At 37.1% G+C, this 18,014-nt stretch overlaps 1 protein-coding gene across 1 annotated transcript in view; it reads left to right on the forward strand.

The window, feature by feature from the left end:
- Wdr92 (dynein axonemal assembly factor 10) overlaps positions 1-18,014 on the forward strand; it is a 161,880-nt gene that overhangs the window by 102,241 nt on the left and 41,625 nt on the right. Inside the window, exon 6 of the mRNA XM_090398920.1 lies at positions 14,068-14,202. Within this exon, the coding sequence (XP_090255046.1) occupies positions 14,068-14,202 (135 nt within the window). The remainder of the gene's footprint in view (positions 1-14,067; positions 14,203-18,014) is intronic.

The following is an 18,014-nucleotide window of genomic DNA, read 5'->3' on the forward strand; positions in this document are numbered from 1 at the left end:
TAAATCTTCCAAAGATTTGGGAGACAGTCATCCTAAGACCAAATTAATACCTAATTTCTCTCTCTCTCTCTGTCTTTTTTTTTTTTTTTTTTTCCAACTGAGATGCTGCCTAATTAGGACTTTAATCTTTGTGTTGCATGCTACAATTACTCATACTAGTCCCACTGTTACACCGGATTGCGGTTGTCTTTCTACTATAACAAACTTTTTTTGTGTGTTCTGAAGATGCTGGATAGAATACCAGTGAGATATTAGCAATTAAGTCAATAAATAGTTATTTTCTTATCAATCTGTGTTCGCATCTATACCATTAAAATCCAATCAACGTGTGTGACGAACACATAAGCCTTTCCACACGGTTAATGAGTAATTATATTTTATAAAAAGTGTATTTGAGTGGCATCAGAAAAATAAATTAAAATCAGCAATGAAGAAAGATGAAGAAATTACATTACAATTGATATCATGATATGTATTTAACAAAAAACTCAGATTAATAATTTCTCAAATAAACTCAGATAAAATCTTAAAAATGGAAAAAGAATTACTGTAAGTAAGACAATTAAAGAGGAATGATTCTGATGATTGGAATAAAATTAGTAAAACTCGATTACAGAAGAATGATTCTAATGATTGCAATAAAATTAGAAAAACATATTAAACAAAATATGGGGGACTTTTAAAATCTGTTTTAGATGTTTTGGATATAATTAGAAAGATACAGCCTGACAAATTTGGCGGATTTCTTCCGTTTTTAATTCCTAACTGCTCTTGATACAGGTTTTATATCTGGTACAGGTTGGGGAATGAAAAAAATACTAGATAAGATTTCAGTGTCTGGATATCTGAATATTTTACAAGAATTATTGACTAATATAAAAGGATATTCTCCTAAGATGAAAAGCCAAACGGCTATTTTTTCTGGCGAGGTTGATAAGTAAAGGGGATAAAAATCCCTTATTGTTTTTCAGCCAGTATAAGGGATTTTTATCACAATAAGGGATTTTTATCCCCTTTACTTATCAACCTTGCCAGAAAAAATAGCCATTTGGCTTTTCATCTTAGTTATAATATGTTATAATATGTTATAATATAATATAACATATAGTGGCACACATTTCTGGCATTCGTATAGCGAAGGTATGTAAGTTCTTTTCACTTAAACTTTGATATCATCTAGGTCTAGCTACTCACTGATGAGACCTCAAAAAAGGTTGAAACCGGTCTGGGTAGTGACCTCTCCTCATAATGTAAAGCAGTATTACATCTCCTAGGAGCTGTGTGTTTTTACATTATGAGAAAATATCAAGAATAGTGAGGGAGCTTGCTCCACCTTTGCATCGAGTTGCCTTGGTGTGGCACTACCAAGTGGTCACTTACGCTTGGATCCGCCGACAGTTTGTCAGTATGAAACGTTTAGATCGTAGTTTTCGATCTTAGAGTTTTGCATACTGGCTGAAAAACAATAAGGGATTTTTATCCCCTTTACTTAGGATATTCTCCTATTATAAAAATTTTACAAGATTTATTGACTATAGGCAATAATATCGAGAAGGGTCTGGATGCAAGTCGAAAAGTTTGTGCCTTAAAAAAAAAAAGGAAGTGCTTCAAAATTACTAAGTATATCCAATAAGATGATAAAAAAAAAATATGAAAGATGTAAAAGGATTCAGAGGTGTATTTACGTCAGATTTATTACCTAAAAAGATAAAGAATTTTGAAAGTGGAATTATTAATTACAGGACCTTGAAATATTGGATCTGTTATTATAATAATCCTAAATATAATTTTATAGAATATTTTGATCCATTTGATGAATATGACTATGAAAACATAAAATTAAATAATGTAATTATACCAATAAATATTGTAAAATTTCTTAACATTTGGTAAAGAAATACGATATAATTCAAATTTTCTGCAAGAACCAACCTCAGTAAGGTGTGGTGATTTTTGCATGAAATATATAATGGAAAAGAATAAAGAAAAATCACCTGTTGAAGTATTATATTCCTTTACTCAGGAACTAAGTGATTATAATGAAGAGTTTGTTAGCTTTTCTATTAATTTTAGAATTGAATATGTTCCTCCTATTCCTGTTAATAAGGATTCAAAGACAGCTTTAAAATCTATGTCCATGTGGGTTTCATGGAATAATATTGATGCAAAATATGAAAATAATACATTCAAGTATTTTGATACAAACTTATGGCATAAAATAACTTTAGATAATGGAAATTATACATTAAGAACATTAATTGAATAATTTTTTAATAAAACTACTTGGAGAAGATCCTGCCATTAAATTTAAACGAATTTTGCAACACAAAGATTTGTAATTCAGTTAAAAAGTGAATATAAAAGAGAAGTAAACTACATGAAATTTTAGGATTTGAACCGAAGTTATATGAGGATAACCAGTCAAGAAGGAAAATATATGGCAAACATTTCTAGAGAAATTAATGCTATTCACGTTCATTGTGATGTAATTACAAAAGCTCAATATAATAATCTTAGTTCAGATATTTTGTATTCGTTTACACCATTTAATCTTCCTGGTAGTTTAATAAAAATTGATGAAATGTATATCACAAATCAGGATAATGAACTGGTAGACTTCAATATGAGAGTTTTATATAGATTAATTTTAAGCTAAAGATTTTAATCTTAATTAATAAATTAATTATAACAAACATAGGTTATATGCAAAAGAAAAAAGATATTATTATTACCCAAGACCTCATGGAGTCAAAGACTCGTCTAGGAGGTCCTTTTATCAAACACACAGTTCATCATACCATGCTTTAAACACACTCAAATCCTCTGCAGACACCACACTCTCAGGCAAGGCACTCCAATCATTCACAACTCTGCATAAAAAAAAATCTGCCTCTCACTCCCCTACTCAAACCCTCCATATATAGCTTCCAGGGATAACCTCTGGTTCTCCTCTGATCTCCCACTATATTTTGTAGAACCTCTCCAGCATTGATCCTATAACAACCCCTTAATAACTTGTAGGTCTCTATCATATCTCCCTTCCTCCTCCTGTCCACCAGACTGCAAGTTGCATCTTCTCAATCTTGCCTCATACTCGGCATTTCTGAGGTCAGAGGACTGACCTTAGCCAGTCGCCTCTGGACCCTCTCCAATATCTCTTCATCCTTCTGAAAATCAGGTGGCCAAATCTGGGCACAATAGTCCATGTGTGGTCTAATCAAAGCCTTATGCAATGGAACAAGAATCTCCCTACTTCTACAAGTCAGAGTTCCTCTGCAACATTCCCAGAAGCCTTTGTGTTGTTTTCACAATTTTGGCTATGTGTCCCCTAAATTTCAGATCCTTATTCACTATCACCCCCAGATCTCTTATTTCCTCCACCTGTAACAATATATCTTGACCAAGCATAAATTCTACATCCCATCTTTGTTTTCCAAATTCTAAAACCTTGCATTTTGCGACATTGAACTCACATCCCCATTCCAGTGCCCAATTGCTCAATTTATTCAAGTCTTCTTGTAAGGCCACAACATCCTCTCTACTCTTCATGGTTCATCCCAACTTTACATCATCTGCAAACAACTGAATATCTCCATCCAAATCTTCACCAATATCATTAATATACAAATTAAACAGCAATGGCCCTAAAATAGACCCTTGAGGCACACCACTAGTAACTTTCCTTTTCCTGGATATCGCTCCCCCATACACAACTTGTTGATACCTATCAGATAGCCAGTCTCCAATCCAATGCACCGATCTAATATACAACCCCATCTGCTCCAGTTTGACAATCAACTTATCATGTGGTAATCTATCAAAGGCCTTTGCAAAATCTAAATATATTACTGTTTATCCTTCTTCTTTGTCCATAGAAGCAGTTACCTTACTTTAATAATTAAGTAGATTACTAAAACATGACCTCCCTTTAGCAAATCCATGCTGTCCATCAAAGATAATACCATTGTTGTCAGTTTATTTTTCACTTGGTTAGAGTATAATAAAATTGGTTTAATCCTTTATCCAGGTGTGAGCAAACAAAGTTTGCGCCTGAAAGTATCTTCAGGACTGGGATAAGGTGGTACAACACCAGGGCAACTCGTTGTAAAGGTGGAGCAAGCTACCAACACTCCTATCTCAGTATCTCCTATAATGCAAAACACATCTCCTTGCAGATATGTCTAATGTTATGCATTAAGGGAAGGGCCACTACCCAGACTAGTTTCGACCTTTATTGAGGTCGAATGGGAGTTCATGCCTTTCATCACTGGCCTCTTTAGATATAAAAAAAGTTGTGCTGAGAGTCAGCTTGATAGTGAGAGAGGAGGAGAAAGGTAGAGTGGATAGTAGTAGATAATTAAAAGAGGCCTCAGTCGATCTACTTGGCCTGACTTAAATGTCAGCACCAAGCAGATCTCCGACATTATCTCCCTCCATCCGTTCTTTTCAGCTTTCCTCGGTCGGTCACCTCTTCAGATGACCGCCCGAGGAAAGCGGGGGAAAAACAAATGAAAGAAGCAACACATGAAAAAGGAAACTGGTAAATAACATTAAAACGTACATATAACAATTTGCAAGACAGAACCAAAGAAATAAGAAACCAGGTGAATTTCGGAATTTCAAACTGAATGACCAGAAGAGTGGGGGAGGAGCCTGGCCTGGGTGATGCAGCCCACAAGGAGCTGCACTGCCTCGATGTAGGCCTTCGCAGCCCAGGTTCTCAGGATACCCCCTCCTGTGGAATAGACAAATACCTTTTCATAACAAAAATTCTAATCTGAAATGGAAAGAGAAAAAGGGGATTTTTTTTTTTCCCTGAGTCTGGTCGCTCAGTACGACGAATCTATTAACTTGTCTGCCTGTTAAGCAAGGCTGACATCCTCCTGCTTTCTGTTGTTGTGGGTTTTGAGGATGTGGTCTGCTAACTTTTCTCCGCGGGAGTAGTTTAACATTCCTAGGCCTCTGTACAATGCTGCTCCCACGTCATCCTTTGCATCAATAAATTCTTCGATTTGTTCTGGAGTGATTTCGTCTATGTCTTCAACAAACATATCGTTCCACTCTGCGCTTACCACTTTACGCCCATTTTTCCCTGTGAGGATAAGTAGGATATCCCCGAATGCTTCTATACCATTTCGTAAAGCCTTCTCTTCCTCGGGGAAGTCTTTTAGTAGATGTAGTATTGTCACATTGGCTTTTGCATAAGGGTACTTTGTGGGTTCTGCTATTACCTTTCCAGGTTCAGCTATGCCCGGACTCCCTGGTTTTGGTTTTTTTACATTCCCTTCTTCAAGGCTGCCTGGCCTTTTTTGTGTGGTTTCTTCGCTATGAATTTCCATTTCTACTGTTTCTTCTTCTGTTATTTCTTCAACTACCATGATAGGACCTTCCTGCTGGTGTTTCTGCTTATTTTCTGTGGTGGTGGTTTGGTCGTTGGCTGGCTCCTCATGCTTTGTGTCTTTCCTGGCTGCTTCTACAATTTTGTCTGTCAGTTTCTCTGTTACTTCATTTTGCGATGTGGCGTTGTGATTCTTTGTTGCTGCCCTTTCATGTGCAGCCTCCAGGGTTGGGAAGTCGTTCTGCTCCATGCCACTGATATTGTTTTCCGGTGTTGCAGTGTTGGGCGTAATAGTACCTCCCACTCTTTCTGCATGGTTTCTACTTGGACAGGTGTCCACTTTATGGTCTGTGTTACCACATTTTAAGCAGGCCGACTGGCAATTCTGCAATGTATGGCCCGCTGTCAGGCAGTTCCTGCATTTCATTTTAGGGCACTGAGCCCCGAGATGCGTGAGGGCACCGCACTTAAAACACTGTCGCTTTACGTCAGGGTAGCTGACCATTACCCTGGCCGATCCTATCTTGACGAAATTCGGAATTTCTGCCTTCATCATGATGGAAAAGGTGACTTCACCTGACTTCCACTGAGGGAAGTCAGTGTCCGTGCCAATTTTTATATCAGACACGGCTCCCCATTTCGAGAAGACTTTAGTTATGATGTCAGTGTCTTCTTCGAGATATTCTAGTGGGAAGCGATCTCTATTCTTACACTTTTGGAAAGACTTCCTACCACAAAAGGATGAAAAACTTTTCCCTGGCACTCGACTCCTGTCAGTAATTTTTCTCTAGTTGCAACGTTAGTACATACAACTTGAAACCGTCCCCCCCCCCGTAAGGGGTAAAGCCAGAAATGTTGTCTGCCCCAACATAGTTAATTATAGTCGTCGCAAACGTCCGCTTCTCAATATTAGCATCAATTTCGAACCCAAGGGTTCTTACCCTCGGTAAAACCGAAGACATTACTTAAACAAAGAAAGGAAGAAGACTTTCCAAGGATAGTCTATTCCTTTCCTATAAAGTAGCAGAATGCCGTGTATAGGCCTAAAAAAAAAAAAACCACAAAAAAGAACAAAGGAATCTTACCAAGGCACGACTTCAATCGGAGCTCTCTTTTCGGTTCTCATAAACTGTTGCTGGAATCCGCTGGAACAGGTTTGAAGAAGGACTGGAACATGGAGCTTTCTCTCAGGGCCGCTGCAAACAGGTCTCTTCAGTGGGAGCCAGGCCCAAGTGGAAATATCAGGCAAAAGCATTAGCAGGTCATCTCTACCTATAGGAGTTGCCAAATGGTGTGCCACCCTTTTTAATAAATTACTTTGGATTTAGAGAAAAATGTTGAAAGTTTATTTTTCACTTGGTTAGAGTATAATAAAATTACAATGGGACCCAGGCTCAAGTGGAGATATCAGGCAGAAGCATTAGCAGGTCATCTCTACCTATAGGAGTTGCCAAATGGTGTGTCACCCTTTTTTAATAAATTACTCTTGTTTTCGAGAAAGATGTTGAAAGATTATTTTTCACTTGGTTAGAGTATAATAAAATTAGTTTAATCCTTTATCCAAGTGTGAGCAAACAAAGTTTGCGCCTCAAAGTATCTTCAGAACTGGGGTAAGGTGGTACAACACCAGGGAAACTCGTTGTAAAGGTGGAGCAAGCTACCAACACTCCTATCTCAGTATCTCCTATAATGCAAAACACATCTCCTTGCGGATATGTCTAATGTTATGCATTAAGGGAAGGGCCACTACCCAGACTAGTTTCGACCTTTATTGAGGTCTCTTCAGTGGGAGCCAGGCCCAAGTGGAGATACCAGGCAGAAGCATTAGCAGGTCATCTCTACCTATTAGGTAGAGATGATAGGAGATACCGAGATAGGAGAGTTGGTAGCTTGCTCCACCTTTACAACGAGATTCCCTGGTGTTGTACCACCTTACCCCAGTCCTGAAGATACTTTCAGGTGCAAACTTTGTTTGCTCACACTTGGATAAAGGATTAAACTAATTTTATTATACTCTAACCAAGTGAAAAATAAACTTTCAACATCTTTCTCTAAATCCAGAGTAATTTATTAAAAAAGGGTGGCACACCATTTGGCAACTCCTATAGGTAGAGATGACCTGCTAATGCTTCTGCCTGGTATCTCCACTTGGGCCTGGCTCCCACTGAAGAGACCTCAATAAAGGTAGAAACTAGTATGGGTAGTGGCCCTTCCCTTAATGCATAACTTTAGACATATCTGCAAGGAGATGTGTTTTGTATTATTGGAGATACTGAGATAGAGTGTTGGTAGCTTGCTCCACCTTTACAACGAGTTGCCATGGTGTTATACCACCTTACCCCAGTTCTGAAGATACTTTGAGGCGCAAACTTTGTTTGCTCACACTTGGATAAAGGATTAAACTAATTTTATTATACCATTGTTGTCAACCCAATTTTGGATCCTAGTTCTCACAAGCTTTTCCAACAACTTAACTACAACACCTGACACACAGATAGGCCTATAGTTTGATGCTTGAGTTCTATTACCTCCTTTATGAAGTGGCACAATCTTGCCCTCCTTCTACTCCTTAGGAACTTGACTGAGTGCAAGATTCATATTAAAAAATTATGTGAAGGCAGATGTCAACTCCCTGTCATATTCCTTCCGAATATGTGGTAATATATTATCAAGTCCCACAACCTTATTTACATCTAGTTTGCTCAACTCCCCTTACACCTCTTACTCACTTACAGTCAGTCTCTCTTCCCCATCATCAACTGCTGTCAATCTCTCCATGAAGTCACATTCACAAGATTGAAAGACTTTTATGAACTACTCATTAAGTATCTCCACAACACCTTCTGCAACAGCTGTCTTTATTCCATTTTCTGCAGTTAGTGTCTTCCTTCCATAATCATTCTTCCTTTTGCTGGCTGCAAATTGAAACAACTCCTTAGGATTCTTTTTAGCTTCATTAGTTAAATGCTGTTCATACCTCTCTTTAGCTACCTTCACCAACCAAGTCACCCACCTTGCCTGGTCTTTGTAGTTCTCGTGGAATTGGTTATTTCCACTTCTCTTATTCTGCCTCCATAATGCTCTTTTTCTCTGTATGACATACTTAATCTCTTTATTCATCCATTTCACACCTACCTTAGTTAACCTTCTCACCCTTGGAATACATTTAGACATTGCTTCTACTAGATAGTTCTTATTTATTTATTTATTCATTCATATGGAGTTTTCTCCCTTTTTCTCCTCCATCCCTATTGGATTGGGTGAGTTGAGCCCCCTCATGGGGGGGTAAGTATTTATGGCTGTAGATCCGTGTGTGTTCACAGTGCCGGTTTGCCTGCTTGCAAGATGAAAACGCCAGATAAACTGACGGGGAAAACCCTACTACCTTGCCCAAAACCGGCTAACTTGGCTATGGCTGAGAAAGATCCTCGAATTCCTCACGTCTTCAACGGGAATCGAACCTGGGACACTCCTTCCCCAGTCATAGGTTGCAAAGCAACCATATGACAGGGGAAGGAGTGTCCCAGGTTAACTAGGTTAACCTGGGTTAACTGCGCGGACAGATAGTTCTTGAATATCCCCCAAGCTGCACTGATCTCTTTTCCAGCTAACTCCTCATTCCATGCTATACTTCCTGAGTTCCTCATAATCACCAGCCTTGTAGTTCCACATATACCCTTTTCTCACAAAGGTCCTCACACTGCTGGCAACCACCCAGGTAATCACTTCATGGTCACTCTCACCAATTGGTAGGTGATTTGACACTTTATTTATAATTACATCCTCTGATGAGATGACCAAACCCAAGACCTTCAATCTTTGTGTGCCCTCTGTTACATACTGTCTGAGGTAGTTATCCCTCAAAAACTCAAGAAACTAATTTTCTTTACTTCCAGTTGCTATCTCATCATTCCAGTCTATATTGCCATAATTGAAATTGCCCATAATGATCACTCTTTTCTTATTTGCTTGGCTAATTTGATTATACATTTCATAGTCACTACCATCCACATTTCCTGGTCTCTAACAAGATTCAACCAAGTATTTCATTCCATTCACCTCTATCTCACACCATACTGCCTCAAAACCACTGACACTATTTTCCTCTTGCATCTCTACTTTGTATGGGCATAACTTTTTCTCTATCATCAATCGCACTCCCCCTCCCTTTTTGCCCCTTCTATCATTACGAAACACATCATATCCATCCATCTCTATTCCTGTCAGGATGTTGTCCTCATCTAACCCTGTCTCACATATTCCAACAATTTTGGGATGAACAGACTCGATTAGTGCAACAATTTCATCTGCCTTGTTTCTTACACTTCTAGAATTTGTATATAAACACAACAGCTCATTCCTGGATCTACATCTAGTTCCACTGATAACACTCATTCAGTGTGATCTCTCCATGCTCGACTGGAACCATTTCCCTTTCTGCTTATTCATTTTAAAACCCTCTTCAATTCCAACTGTTTCATCTTGATCCCAGGTCATCCTATTCCTTTCGTGTCTACACATGCTCTCACATCCTCTTGGAGCATCCACCTTTCTCACGCTGTGTACTACTGTCCACCCTGAGCCTCCCCATTCATCTTGGACACCCATTGTCTCATTTTCCATATTCATGCCACTTATTTCCTCATTTATAACCACCTCTTCAATTTCTCCTGTCGTACTCTCCTGGTCTTCCACATCACTTCCCACTTGATCTGATCGATTCTCTATACTCATTTCTCTGCCTTCCAGCAACAGTCTCTCCAAATGACTCGCACCATAACCACTCAAATGCAGTCCATCGCTCCCATACAGTTCACTTCATCATTCAAACTCATTCTGCACATTAAAAAATTGTACTCCCCTCTCCTCACACATTTCAGCCAACGTACCATTCATAATTCCTGCTATCCACCTAATCTCACCACAGTCATACCTAAGCAACACACTTACTACCCTTCCTGTCACACTATTCTCTTTTATCTGTCCAAGCAGCCTCCTGATATCCATTCTGACGTGCTCTTTGTCATCTGTCAAGTCATTCGTACCTATTAAAACTATCAACTCCTTCACTCGCTCCCTCCTCATATCCAATGCCTCAATCATGCTACTCATTTTATGCCTGGAAAACATGCCTTGTGCATCCTCTTATACCAGCACACCTTTAATAATGGAGTCGTCATACAACACCACTCACTCGTTTTTCGTTAACTCTTTCATACCTACTTGATTCGTTTTAATCATTTTCACCCGAAGTTTCTTAATTTTACTCCGCATCCATTTCATCTCTTGCATCATCCAACCCAATTCATCTCGAATCTCGCGTCACATTCTCTCTATCATTCAGTCTTTCTAATTTTCGAATTCTCGATTCCCACTTCACACTTTCACTCTCATTCATCATTTTGAATTTCTGTACTTTCGATATTATGGTGGTAACATGTTCATTGAAGGAATAAAAACTATTAGTAAAAATTATTAGAAATTTTAGGAAAATTAGCATAAACAGCAATTGAAGATAAATCTAAAAAAGTTATTCAAAATTAACTTGAAAATATATCTAAAAAACCTGTTCCTAAAACAGTTGATGACATATTAGCTAATGATAAAATTCAAGATTCATATGGATCTGTTTTAAAACAATTTACTTAGGTTTAAGTTTTTTAACCTAATAAATGAAAAACATTTTGGATTTAAATTCTATTCCAGATTATTATCACAATGAAATTGCTAAATATGCATATTTGATTATTAAATATTTTCAGGAAATTACAATGTATATTAAATATTAATTAAAAGAACTTTAATCAATACTTCCTGTATTTTGGCAGTGTTACATTGCCATCTTCATGGGAACACAAAACTAAGATAAGTGCATGCAGGCACTAACTACAAGCAGATGAGGCTGAAGAGAGTAACTAACGTTGTTCCTAGAGTCCTAAAGGTGCTGCCTAGCAGGCTAAATTGGGTTTTCTTGGCTGTTGGGATGATGTTCTCATAAAGCAAACTTCCCAAATTTGGGGCAGTCTCATGCACCCAAATTTGTTGAGGTTTAGGAAGTTCATTTTTAAATTTATATTTGCTGCAGTGTAGTAAAGTGACTTTCTTCCATCATATTCTGTGGCTGGTATCCAGGGCATGGTCCACAAGCCTAGAATGACTATATTGGTGAAACTGGATGTAGTCTTTGTGTTCAGATATCCTGGTGTACTCCAGGCAGGTCTAGGGGAGGTGGCTGGTCTTCAGTGGAGCGGATAAGTGATGCCAATTTCTTATATGGTTTGTAACAGGTCATCAGGTCATATTTCTTTAGAATTTTGGTTAACGTTTCAGAGGTGCCCCAAATGTAAAGAATGGTGATAGATTTAGTGTAATCTTTGTTATCAGGGGGAAGAAGGAGGAGACATCAAAACTGACCATTATGTCAGTGTGGAGTGAGAGGTTTTCTCTACTGGCTTTGAAGCACGTTGAGTTTTTTATATGTGATGGTGTGTTGCCAGTATAGTGTGTGAGTGCTTTGGCTAAATGTTTGGCTAATTTGTATGTGGGGGGAATCAATGCCATCCACTATCGGACGTAATGGCACATTTTGTTTATGGATTTCTGGTAGTCCATATATTTGGGGAAGGGGGGTCTAGAATTAAAAGGCTTTAGTTTGTTAGTAACTTCCTCAGGCCAAGAAGTAACTTTCTTAAGGAGCCTTTGGAGTGTTCTGATTTGGGAGCTGGCAGGATCATATTCTGATCATACTTCTTTACGTTGTCATTTTTTGTGTACTTTTTATGTGGTTCCTGCCAATGTTCCTCATTGTACAATTCCATTTGAAATTAGTCTGGGCAGTGCCCCTTCCCATAGTGCATAGTATTATACCCCAAAGAATATTTGTTTTGCATTATCGGATACTAAGGCAACCAATGTGAAATCATTAACCTATACGTATATATATATGTGTGTGTGTGTGTGTAGCTTAGTCGTGAAGTTACTTCACATGCAAACTTTGTTTTGCTGGATAATGGATTAAACAAGAAGATAATTTCTTGGCATCTTTAATTTACTTTATAACCAAGCGAAAAAAAACTTTCAAACAACATAGTATTTTACTCATCTCACTGCAAACTCACCCAACATCCTTCTCACTACACCTAACTATTGAAAAAGATTAATTTCCACACAAGCAGGTATATTTTAAAGGAAATTTACTGTAGTGAGAGTGATTGTATTTGGAAATTATCTTAATTTCATCTCCCCCAAACACCTAGGACTAGGTCTGCTTAAATAGAGGATTTTCTTGGAAAGTCTGTATGTATGTCAAAATACATTTGCTGGAAATTTTTTTGTTTTACATTTTTCTTCTTTCAAAGCTTGATTTCTAAATATTATGACATTATGCAGTTTATGGATTTTTATGGCAATTTCACATATGAAAGATTATAGAAGTAAGTGTTTCAAGGGTTATAGGAAAATTCATCGAAATGCGAATTAATTGAAAGACAATTCGTCGAAAATGCAATTCATCAAAAAACAATTCACCGAAAATTTTAAATTTTCGATAATGTTATGGTAAAAGTAATCCATTTAGAACAAAAACTGAACCATGCAGACAGCTTCTTGTACCAACAACTTCTACTAAGTCATTTAAGTCAGAGAGTTTTTGTAATACAGTACATAATTTGGACACATTATTTCTCTGTCGCCTTCGAATATAGCTGAACTGAAAACTGGAACAGTTTGGCATTTTCTTGTAAAAGTTTCAAATAGTGAATCTGAGTAAAATTCATCCCATAATAATTGCTGTATTGAAGTCGCATATTACTACTAGCAACAATAATAATAATGAAGCCCCCATAGTTCAGTTGGTAAAAACGAAGCCGTTTAGTTAGAAAGACCTGGGTAGTTGGATCCCATTTAAGCATAATTTTTATCAGTCCTGTTCTGCTAAAGGTAAGTTAGCAGGCATAATATAGATACGGCTGGGCTTTTCTTCTGGAAACAGGCAAATCAGTCCCATGAACAGACATGAAACAGTTATCGGACAAGAAAGACTATAAGAACCATATTGTTCTATAATTTTTCCCTATGAAAGTAGCATTGTAATCTCTTTATTCACGGTTCAGGTTTTGTTCTAAATGGATCAGTTTTCTCATAACATTTTCGAAAATTTTAAATTTTCGGTGAACTGTTTTTTCGATGAATTGCATTTGCGATGAACTCTCCGGATACCGTTTCAAGGTTGAGAAGAAAGGTGATAAACTATTGATGATGACTTCTTAACATTGGAACTTATTTTAGGCATTTGTAGATTGTAGTTGTTGGAAATTTCTGATCAAATTGTTTTTTTGAAGAAGACGAGTAAGAGAAAGTAGATATTGAAATGGTAGTCTCAAGTTGTGCTGTAAAGGGATAATTAGCTTGTTGCTTTGGCGATCAGTAATTTCTATTACTCAATCTTAATGCCACCTGCTTATTAGAGACCTGAAGTGGTATGAAAAAAAAGGACCATGTTTTAACTTTAAAACATGGTCCTTTTTAAACCACATATCATATAAGTGCATTAGGTTTGCCAACCTAATGCACTTATATGATTTATATGTTATGGGTTTTCAACTCTTCATGGGTGAAGTTCTCATAAAAAATTCCAGTTCAGCATAATGTATGTATATATGAATTAATTTTTTTTTTATTTTAAGATCATGATTGATTATTCATGAAGCAATTTACATTTATTTGTATAGGTCTGTTGTGTGGAATTTGATAGGAAAGATATCAGTATGAATAAACTTGTAGCCACTTCTCTGGAATCAAAATTTCATGTTTATGATGTACGTACCCATCATCCTATAAAGGGATTTCCCAAACTGACAGAAAAAGTAGGTATATTTGGGTTATAATTGCTATACATTTTAGTTGTGGTATGTGGATTCGAAATAATATAATGTGATTATTATGTTTTTTTTAAAGAAGGAAAAAATCATCATCATCAAATTCCTGCCATGTATACCCACAAGGGGTGTACAGGATATGATAGTACTACATGAAAAAATTATATCATTACTAACTTCCTATCTACAATTTTCCTCCAAATCAGTCTGTTACTTGTCAAGACTCCAACATTATCAGATCTTATATTTCTATCTTCTAAGGCACTTTGTAAATTATCAATCCACCTATCTCTTGGTCTTCCTCTGGGTCGTTTTCCTGCCAACCTGGCAGAGAACACTTGTTTTGCTAATCTTTCCTCGCCCATTCTGTTTAGGTGACCATAAAACCTGAGATTAGCTCTGCTAACGCATTCCTGGATGCAGATAGTGTCAAGTTCTTTCCTAATATCCTCATTTTTAATATGATATTGCCATTGATGCCATCTGTTCACGCCTCTAATCTTTCTCAGGACTCTCATATCTGCAGTCTCTAGTGTTTGGTCAAGTGTTTTACTTCTGACCTAGCTCTAAGATCCATAAGTTAAAACTAGTTTGAACACTGTCTTGTATACAGCTAATTTAGTGTTCCGACTAATTTCTCTCTTAATCCATATGAATTTATTCAGTTGACTTCCCACTATACCAGCTTTGCTGATTCTGTTGTCTATTTCCATATTTAATTTACCATCTTCAGTAAAAATCGTGCCTAAGTAGCTGAAATGTTTTACTTGTTCCACAGGTTCTCCATTCACAACACAGTTGACATTTTCAATGATTCTGCCTATTTTCATTGTCTTTGTCTTTTTATTGCTGACCTTCATACCATATCTATTACAACAGCTATTCAATTTAGTCAGAGAATCTTGCAGACTTGTAGCGGATTTATTTAGAAGTATAACATCATCTGCATAAAGCAAAGAGCTGACATTAACATCTCCAATTTTGATATCATGTTTAATACCACTTTCCTTCATAATGTGATCCATATTGATAATGATTAACACAGGGGATAATGTACATCCTTGTTTCACACCAGATTTAGCAATAAACCATCTTCCTGTACTTCCTTCAATTCTAACTGCTGACTTACAACTCAAATAAAGACTAAGTATTGCTTGATATAATGCCCCATTGACACCATATAACTGCAGCGTATTGAATAGCTTCTCTCTTGGCACCTTATCATATGCCTTTTTCAAATCGACAAAACTTAAATACAGATCTCTGTTATATTCCCATGCTTTCTCGACTATTTGTCGTAAAGTGAAGAACTGATCCTGACAGCCTCTGTTCGGCCTGAATCCAGCTTGTTCTTCACCAAGCTTTTCTTCCACAATTCTTCTCAACCGTTTCTCAAGTATACTTGCATAGATTTTGCCAGGAACACTCAGTAGGGAAATACCTCTGTAATTCTCACATTCAGTTTTATTTCCCTTTTCATATATGGGTACATTGAGAGCTCTACTCCAATCATCGGGAATTCGTCTCTCTGTCCAGGCTTTCTGAACTATGCAGTGCAGCCAACGTAAGACTCTTATACCACCATAATTCAGCATTTCTGGTCGAATATCATCTACTCCAGCTGCCTTTCCACATTTCAAGCCTTTGATGGCTTTTTCTACTTCAAGTATGGATATGTATTCCTGCCTGCATGCCTGGTCAGTGTTTTTTACCACTGTGCTGTCATCACTGCTTGCTTCATTTAGCAGTTTTTTAAAGTAATTACTCCATACTTCAAGGATATCTTTTATTCCAGTTTTCATGTCACCTTTATCATCTCTAACTCCTTTTACAGCACTCTTTCCTCCATTCCTAAGCTTCTTCAACAACCTCCAGAATATTTTGCCACCTTCTTGATATTTATTTTCTATATTCTTGCCAAAGTCCTCCCATGACTTTTGTTTAGCTAGTTTTACACAGTGTTTAGCATTCTTGTATTTGTCTTTATATTCTCTAAGAGCACCAGCTGACTTATTTGACAGGAACTTCTGATATGATTTCTTTTCCTTCACTGCCTTTTTACTTCCTGTGTCCACCAGGAAGTTCTGATTTTTCTATCCTTGCAGACAACCTCACCACATGCCTCTTTGACTGAATCAATTAGTGTTTTCTTGAAGGCTTGCCACTGAATCTCCAAGGTTTGGTTCCTGTTCTCAAACTCTTTCATTTTTTCTTCAATAATCTTTGTGTATTTTGGTCTATAGTTCACATCTGAGAGCTGCTCGACTTTTATTCGCTTTAAAACTCTCTTACATGTTATTCTTTTCAATATGAAATTCAATTTTATCCTGCTCAAGACTAAATAGTGATCACTTCAAATTTCAAATCTTCTGTACACTCTGGTGTCCTGCACCAGGGAGAAAACATCATTATCAACAATAACGTAGTCAATGAGACTTTTCTTATTCCTACCCTCTTCTCTCCATGTGAATTTGTCCCCTTTTTTATGTTGGAAAATGATGTTAGTAATAACCAGTCCATGTCCTGAACAGAAATAAAACAGATATTGGCCATTATTATTAACTTTGTTTACAGATTTCTGATTTGTGATAAATCTGAAAACAAACCCCAACTCAACATCACCACAGTTAAAGATCGGTACTATCAACGTAAGAAGCCTGAATGGCAAAGAAATGGAGCTAGCTGAGGAATTAGATAAGTACCAGATCGACATAATAGGGGTGACTGAAACAAAAAAGACCAAAACTGGTGAGATCTTTCTGAGCAATAAATACAAAATGTTATATTCAGGCAATGACAATCAAGGAAAAGAAGGAGTAGCCATAGTATTCAACACAAAATACGAAGCTAATCTTCTTGAATGGCAGTCACTCTCGAGTAGAGTAATGTGGGCAAATATGAGAATGGGGAACTGGACAATGAGACTTATTTGTGCATATGGTCCCACAGAAGGTTCTACTAAGTGGAGGAATTTTTTGACGCTTTAGAAAAAGCAGCTGACACAATGAAAAAGGAAAAGTTGGTCCTTGTTGGGGATCTAAATAGCAGAGTAGGAAATGATTATGAGACATACAAAAATATTTTGGGAAAATTTGGAGAAAAGAGCAAAGCTAATAATAATGGCAAATATCTGTTGGATTTCTGCTCAGGACATGGACTGGTTATTACTAACACCATGTTCCAACATAAAAATGTGCACAAATTCACATGGAGAGAAGAGGCTAGGAATAAGAAAAGTCTCATTGACTACATTATTGTTGATAGTGATGTTTTCTCCCTGGTGCAGGAGGACACCAGAGCGTACAGAGGATTTGAAATTAGAAGTGATCACTATTTAGTCTTGAACAGGATAAAATTGAATTTCATATTGAAAAGAATAACATGTAAGAGAGTTTTAAAGCGAATAAAAGTCGAGTAGCTCTCAGATGTGAACTGTAGACTAAAATACACAAAGATTATTGAAGAAAAAATGAAAGAGTTTGAGAACAGAAACCAAACTTTGGAGATTCAGTGGCAAGCCTTCAAGAAAACACTGATTGATTCAGTCAAAGAGGCATGTGGTGAGGTTGTCTGCAAGGATAGAAAAATCAGAACTCCCTGGTGGACACAGGAAGATAAAGAGGCAGTGAAGGAAAAGAAGAAAGCATATCAAAAGTTCCTGTCAAATAAGTCAGCTGGTGCTCTTAGAGAATATAGAGAAAAATTCAAGCATGCTAAACACTGTGTAAAACTAGCTAAACAAAAAGTCATGGGAGGACTTTGGCAAGAACATAAAATATAAATAACAAGAAGGTGGCAAA

Source organism: Typopeltis vanoorti, chromosome 10, assembly GCF_054136105.1.
Source record: "Typopeltis vanoorti isolate ZY-2024b chromosome 10, IOZ_Tvanoo_1.0, whole genome shotgun sequence".
Classification (NCBI taxonomy): Eukaryota; Metazoa; Arthropoda; class Arachnida; order Uropygi; family Thelyphonidae; genus Typopeltis; species Typopeltis vanoorti.